The sequence below is a fragment of the Calliphora vicina genome, chromosome 2 (assembly GCF_958450345.1).
Source record: "Calliphora vicina chromosome 2, idCalVici1.1, whole genome shotgun sequence".
Classification (NCBI taxonomy): Eukaryota; Metazoa; Arthropoda; class Insecta; order Diptera; family Calliphoridae; genus Calliphora; species Calliphora vicina.
This window is the reverse complement of record NC_088781.1, coordinates 1,984,650-1,991,292: the sequence shown is the minus strand read 5'-3', so window position 1 is coordinate 1,991,292 and position 6,643 is coordinate 1,984,650. Positions and strand designations below refer to the sequence as shown.

Here is a 6,643-nt window from a genome sequence, read left to right as displayed (position 1 = left end):
GAATAAATACTATAATATATTTTTGGAATTTATATTTATGAAGAGTAGCTTGATTGTTATATGCATGAATGTTTCAATATTGCGTTTTAGTTTTTTTGTTGAGACCCCAAAGTCCTATATATAGGACGACTTAAAAAACCACTTTTTTCAATAAATTTTTAAAAAACTTTAATTGCACTGTTTTTTATTTCTCATTTGCTTCCAAAATAATATGAAAGTACTTTTAAAATGATCAAGCTCAAGCCGCCGGCATATCTGGGTTAATATAACTATTGGAATTAGGTATGTATGTATCTTCTTCGGAATTGTTTGTATACATTTTTTTTATTTTATTGACAACTGGAAATATTTTTGTGTTAATTAAAATTAAAAAATTATTTAGAATATAACTTGACAAAAAACCGTGAAACCAAAAAGCAATACAAGACGAAACGAAACATAAGAACAACAAATATACTAATTCAGATGTCCTAAATCGTCCACAGTTCATCATTTTCTTCGGAGTAGAACTCTTACGATAACTATAAAAATAAGAAAATCAATGTGGTGTGAGCAAAAAGGCTGATAATTTAAGCAGTAAAGAGCCGATTGATATCACGGTAAATAGTAATTTATTAAACAATTCCAATATTCAGATTCTGATTCACCCTTTTTCAATATCACCTTAGCAACTTCGACATGTGAATCTCTTGAACTCGGTATTGAAACATCAGCAGAAAACTATAATAATACCAATTCCAATAAAGCAGAAATGGAAAATAAAGAACATCAAACAAGTAATTTAGATTATATATTGCGTTTAGGTAACATCATTTATCTGTAATATAATCCATCATTTTGGGCACAGATTCTGACACTGCTGCTTTAAATAGTGAATCGTAGAGATCTGTTCTGAACTTTCATCTCATATATAACTTTTTAGACATATTATGTATAATAAATATAATGTAATTACTATATTATTCTTAATACTACAAATGTAAAATTTACAAATTTTAAAAAATAAAGTTGATTCTACTAAAAAAATGTTTCGTTACAATTATTATATAAAAAAGTTACCAAAAATAACAATATGATTTAACTTTGCTATCATTGTTAATTTTAAGAAGTTTATAAGTAAATTCAACAAAGTTTTTAGTTGATTTTTCGAACATAGAAATCAACTAAAATGTTTGTTATATTAACTAAGAAACTTTGTAAATGCCATGCTACTCTTGCGCTTAGTTAAATTTATACCATATTTTTAGTAAATATTACCTAAGGAATTTTTTGTGTGTATATAATTTTATTTCAATGTATATTTTCTTGTGAACTCGTTTTGTAATGCATTTGAATCAATAATTTTTAATTTATATTTTAATAATGAACATAATAATCAAGCGTGTAAATTTTATATTTTTCCAATGAAATTCGACAATCGCTAATGTGAACAATTTCACTAATATGAACTGCCTTGGTTTTCACGTTATCGCGAGTGCACTGCATGTAGTACAATTTGTAGCAACATCTATCACAAAACCGTACTTCAACTCATAATACGATTATGTAGTACGAAAATTTGCATCGTGTATATACCCAGTTAAAACTCAAGAAAACTTTTTAAGTTAAAAAATTATGTTTAAGAAATTCATATTAAAATGGGCCGCATAACAAAACATTGGCTACTAATAACTTTATTTTTCTTAAAATTATATTTGGCAGTTCATTAAATATTAGTTTTTGCCATCAAATGATGCAAAAGACAGACTAGAACCTGTTAAAGGGGCTTGTGATGTAGAATTTGATGAACTGGATGGAACAGGATCAAAGGCACGATTATCTTCAAATATGATGGTGGTGTGGGGATAATGATCTAATTGCACAAATAAGTAACGATATTCCATTTTCCCAGAGGGTGCCTGCAAATTAAAATAAGGGAGAAACAATGTTATTACGTCTGTTATGAAATGATTGGAATCAAATTCTTTAGAAAACTGTTGCATTTCCTATACAAAAACATTCCGTTCATTTTATTCAAATTTCTTTGATACTTACCCTTCTCGATTCCAAATGTACTGTAGCTTTATTTCTTATACCCTGTACGTAGAATCGCATGCGTATATGAGGTACTCCATTACGTTCAAAACTGGTATGAGCCACATGTTGACGACGTCCGCGACGGGATTCTTCACCAAATCCTTTAATAGGTGCGCCCAACGAATCCTGAACTCTGGGATCCTTTATTAAACAAACATGTTAATTTCAAATTATAAGATACTATATAATGCTAGTTATATTTTCTACCCACCTCAATCACTCGTGCTAATGCATCTGAGTATATATTATTTGGACTGGAGCTGCTAAACAATTCTCGGAATATGGCCCAAAACATTACCGCTGTTACACCCACTCCAGCCAATATGATGGCTGTGTAACTCGCCGTCTTGGTAGTTTCTTTGATTTTCTCACCTAAAGGTCTGACATCGGTAGATACATCTGTACGTCCAGCGCCACTTTTACTCAGCTGCAATCCCTGGCCGGCTTCTGTTCCCTTGGCTTTCTGATGCCAGACCGTACATTGACTTATTTTCTTGATTTGTTGTTGTTGGAAATAGGTTTTCAACTGCAAATGTTGTTGCTTTTGTAAAATTTGACGTAATAGAATTAATTGAGACATATTTTTGACGGAAATTATACTTTTTTCTTCAAATTATTTAATTATTTGTTAACGACGAGAGAATAATAACCAAAAACATAATTTCAACAGTTGAACTGAACAGCTGGTTGACATATGTTCAACAGCTGTGAGCAATAGTGCGAAAATATACAACTATGTATATAAAGTGTTTCCCACAAAAGATGGCAGGCAGCGCATTAATAACAGGAGAATGTCCTAACTAACTAGTGTCGACACAATGCAAACAATTTTGCTTATCAAATACAACAACTACACGTGAAAAATGTAAAAAAAAGCATTGCCTACTTTTTAGGGTGAAATTGCAATGACCTTGAAAAATTTCAAGTAACGGTACTTGTGGTGAGTTTCTAATAATTCACCACGAATTTTATATTCACCACGAATTTTATATTCACCACGAATTTTATATTCACCACGAATTTTATATTCACCACGAATTATATTCACCACATATCTTTTTATTCACCACACGAACGAAAAATTTTTTTTTTTTTATTTCGTTTTTTTCCGTTTTTTTTATTTTTTTGTAACGGTACTTGTGGTGAGTTTCTAAAAATTCACCACGAATTTTATATTCACCACGAATTTTATATTCACCACACATTTTTTTATTCACCACACGAACGAAAAAAATTTTTTTTTTTATTTCGTTTTTTTTTATTTTTTTTGGTTTTTTTAGTGTGGTGTTTTTTTTGTTTGTGTGTGTGTGTGGTGGTGGGTGGGTGTTTGTTTGTTGTTTGTTATTTATTTTTTTCTAGAAGAAAAAACCGGGTCGTGGTATTTATGCGAACTTTAAAAGAAAAAAGAATTTGGGAATTTTAGGTAGGAATGATTTATCAAAAAAGGTAGTGCCAAGTTTATAAAATTTCGCCGGAAATAATGACTTGGCAACTCTATGTTGGTGTGGCAGAAGAATGTCAGATGGAAAGAAAATGTCAGATTGAATGAAATTTAAAGAGGGTGAAAACTATCACTTACTTAAGTGTTTTTGAACAGTCAAATTGATTTGTATTTGTTACGGCGAAAATACAACAAATAAAAACAACAAGATAACTTTGATATTGCTAACAACTTAAACAAAAACAAATTGCTTATTGTTTTGTGTAGTACATCATGTTTTAGTTGTTGCCAAGGCGAATTAATACAAGGTGGTGTCAGTTCTACAAAAACAACGATTGGTCTTAACAAATGTCAAAAAACCAAAATGAAAAATTAAACAAATAAGTATTTAAACTTAATATAATGTAGATAATTGAATAGTGAGGGCTTTACTTATTTATGTAGAAAATAAATATTTTGTTAATAAGCTTAGAATATGTAGATATTTAAATATAAAAACAAGCTTTGACAGTTGTTAGAACCAAAAAGCGAAAAAAAAAATTATCAGCTGTTTGACTGACTCCACCTTGTATAAATTCGCCTTGGTTGTTGCCGTACTGGGGCTATCTTGTTATGTACCCTGCCCATTTTAGGTGTTTACAGCGTCTGACTGACAGCTTCAGTTAAATACATGTATTTGTATACAGATTTATCCAATTAGTACAGCCAACTTCAGCGCAAAGTATAAAAGTTAGTTTGCTTTTTATCTTTGAAGTATGTAAAGTACAAAATATATTATGAAAATATGTGTTGTTAACGCACTGATTGTGTTCCATTTGTTTCACCATTGCGTAGTTGAAGCAAAAGAATTGATATGGTTGGGGCTTTTTTTAACTCTTGTCAAAATACATTCATTGTTGTGGAGACGGTCGACGACGCGACAACGTATTGCTTTATCGTAACTTGTGTGTGTGCTAAATAAAAACACTTATTTTTTGCAAAAAAATATAGATATTTTTACATTTTAACAACAACAAATAACGAGATATTAAGAAAATTTATTATTACAACGAAACGTAATTAACAAAAATGTAATAAATATAGTGAAAATGAGTGTATGAAAGGGAACGAGTGTGGCGAAAAAGTCAAGAAGAAAGAAAGAATATTTTACATACTGTACAGTGCATTGTGTGGAAAATTCAATAAAACGTATTATTATTAGTAGTAAAACAACAAAAAAAAGTAAAAAGAAAATTTGTTTGCATATATATGTATGTAGATAGATTGTGTGTATTTGTGTGAAAAAATTGAAAAATTGCTGAAGAAAAAAATATATTATTTTTTTCGCCAAACATGAAATTTTTTCTTAACTTATAAGTAGAAAGAAGAAAGAATTGTAGAAATTAATATAAAATAAAAAAACGAAGTATAAATAAAATACACTGAACAGTTGTTGTGTAGCAAATACAACAACAACAAAATTTAAAAAGAAGCTTCCTTTTAGCATTCCGCAGCATTTTATTATTAAGATTTTTATTATTTCTTTATTTTAAATATCTTCTAGTTATTGGTGTTGCTATTCTTTGTTCTTTTTTCCCTTCTTTGCTCTGTTTCCTGCAATTTTATATTACGCTTTCATTTCGGTAATTTATATTTACAAAACCAACAAGATACACATAAAAACACACAAAAAATCAACAACAAAACTAAACCAGCAGCCTCCTACAAAATTAAACAACAACAAATGTATACAAATGTCAAACAAACAACAACAATAATAATAACAACGATAACTGAGTAAATGATAAACAAGTCGACATCCAAAGAAAGAATTGTAAAAAACAACAACAAAACAAACAATATTATCAATTTGAAATAAAATAATTTTCGAAATAAACAAAAAACAAAAAAATGAAATAAATTATACGACAAAGAAAGATGCAGTTATTGAATAATTGTCAATTTGTACTGACGTGTATCATCATTGCAAAACGCCTTTTAATACTTCCAGACGATAATGAATGTAAAAAACCGAGTTATTAAAATTATTAACGATAATTAATTAAACAATCTAAACATATCCATCCAACTATTAAACTCAAAACAACAGAATAAATCTACAACAAATTAAATTTATTACTTTGCTGCTGCTCTATTAAAGAATCAATTTACAAACATGGATTGGATAATAAACGATGAAATGGGTTTGACCGTTGGTCATGTTGTTGGATGGGCTGCTGCATCCGCCATGGTTATTGGCGGTGTCATTCCCTATGTACCACAATATCTGGAGATCAAGAAGACCCAGGATGCGGATGGCTTCTCTTTGCATGTGTGTTTTGCTCTACTAATTGCAAATTCATTGCGTATATTATTTTGGTAAGTCACTTTTGCAAAACATTATCTTGTTTAATTTAATTTCCAATGAAAAATTTAAAAAATAAACTCTTTCAGTTCTATTAAAAGACAGACTACCTAGTCATTTTATAATTTGATCATAAAAATAAAGTTTTTTTTTTATAATCAAGTAGACGTCCGTCGTCCTCTTATCAACTTTTTTTCATTAAAGCACTTAGTTTTTTATTGAAGACCTCAATACTAAAAAAGCTTTTTGTTAAAATTATTTGTTATAAGAAAAAACCTGATAATAGAATTAAAATGTTGACATTTTATATAGAGCAACGGTTCTCAAATGCGGCTTTCTAGGGTCCATATATATATATTACAGCGGGCCGCGAAGAACTGAGGAAAACATTGACAGACAGAGTATTCTTGTTTTATTTTACAAATTAATTAGACACAAAATCATTTCCTTATTGCTCAACTTTGATTTATAATGTCTTCTTAACATTCATATTTTGACACCATGTGAATGGCTGATATAATAATAGGTATAACTAGAAGAAATAATTGAAATAAAACGTGTGCTAAATTTATTTTGAAATACATAGTTGAAATCGAAAACATAGGTTGATATATTACTAAGTTTTCCCCTTTGTTAGCTCTGAAGCATTTAACATCCTGGTTATACCTGATACATTTTTATCATGGTATAATCTCCATAAAATTGTTAGTGCTTTTGCTTAGACAACTTTGTCTTGACAGCAAATGTCATTTATTGTTATGATAAATATTTGTCAAGTATAG

General features: G+C 29.3%; 2 protein-coding genes across 2 annotated transcripts in view; one reads left to right on the top strand and one right to left on the bottom strand.

Annotated features, from left to right (window-relative positions):
• Positions 1 to 1,596: 1,596 nt before the first annotated feature.
• On the bottom strand, positions 1,597 to 2,724 carry LOC135950697 (mitochondrial import inner membrane translocase subunit Tim21). Its single transcript, XM_065500227.1, has 3 exons — positions 2,288 to 2,724; positions 2,035 to 2,217; positions 1,597 to 1,898 (listed from the first exon to the last, which is right to left on the bottom strand). Exons 1-3 carry the CDS (start codon positions 2,654 to 2,656, stop codon positions 1,713 to 1,715), a joined length of 738 nt encoding a protein of 245 aa, XP_065356299.1. The 5' UTR covers positions 2,657 to 2,724; the 3' UTR covers positions 1,597 to 1,712.
• Positions 2,725 to 4,396: 1,672 nt separating this feature from the next.
• The window catches only part of LOC135952173 (uncharacterized), a 42,639-nt gene continuing 40,392 nt past the window's right edge, over positions 4,397 to 6,643 (top strand). Inside the window, 2 exon segments of the mRNA XM_065502010.1 lie at positions 4,397 to 4,738; positions 5,061 to 5,875. Of these exon segments, the coding sequence (XP_065358082.1) occupies positions 5,673 to 5,875 (203 nt within the window). The 5' untranslated portion in view covers positions 4,397 to 4,738; positions 5,061 to 5,672.

Bases quoted from the DNA above. Each gene is read 5' to 3' on its own strand.
- LOC135950697 (XM_065500227.1), bottom strand. From the start codon at position 2,656: ATGTCTCAATTAATTCTATTACGTCAAATTTTACAAAAGCAACAACAT. The intron at 2,218-2,287 runs GTGGGTAGAAAA...TGTTTAATAAAG, and splicing joins CATTAGCACGAGTGATTGAG to GATCCCAGAGTTCAGGATTC. The intron at 1,899-2,034 runs GTAAGTATCAAA...TTTAATTTGCAG, and splicing joins TACATTTGGAATCGAGAAGG to GCACCCTCTGGGAAAATGGA.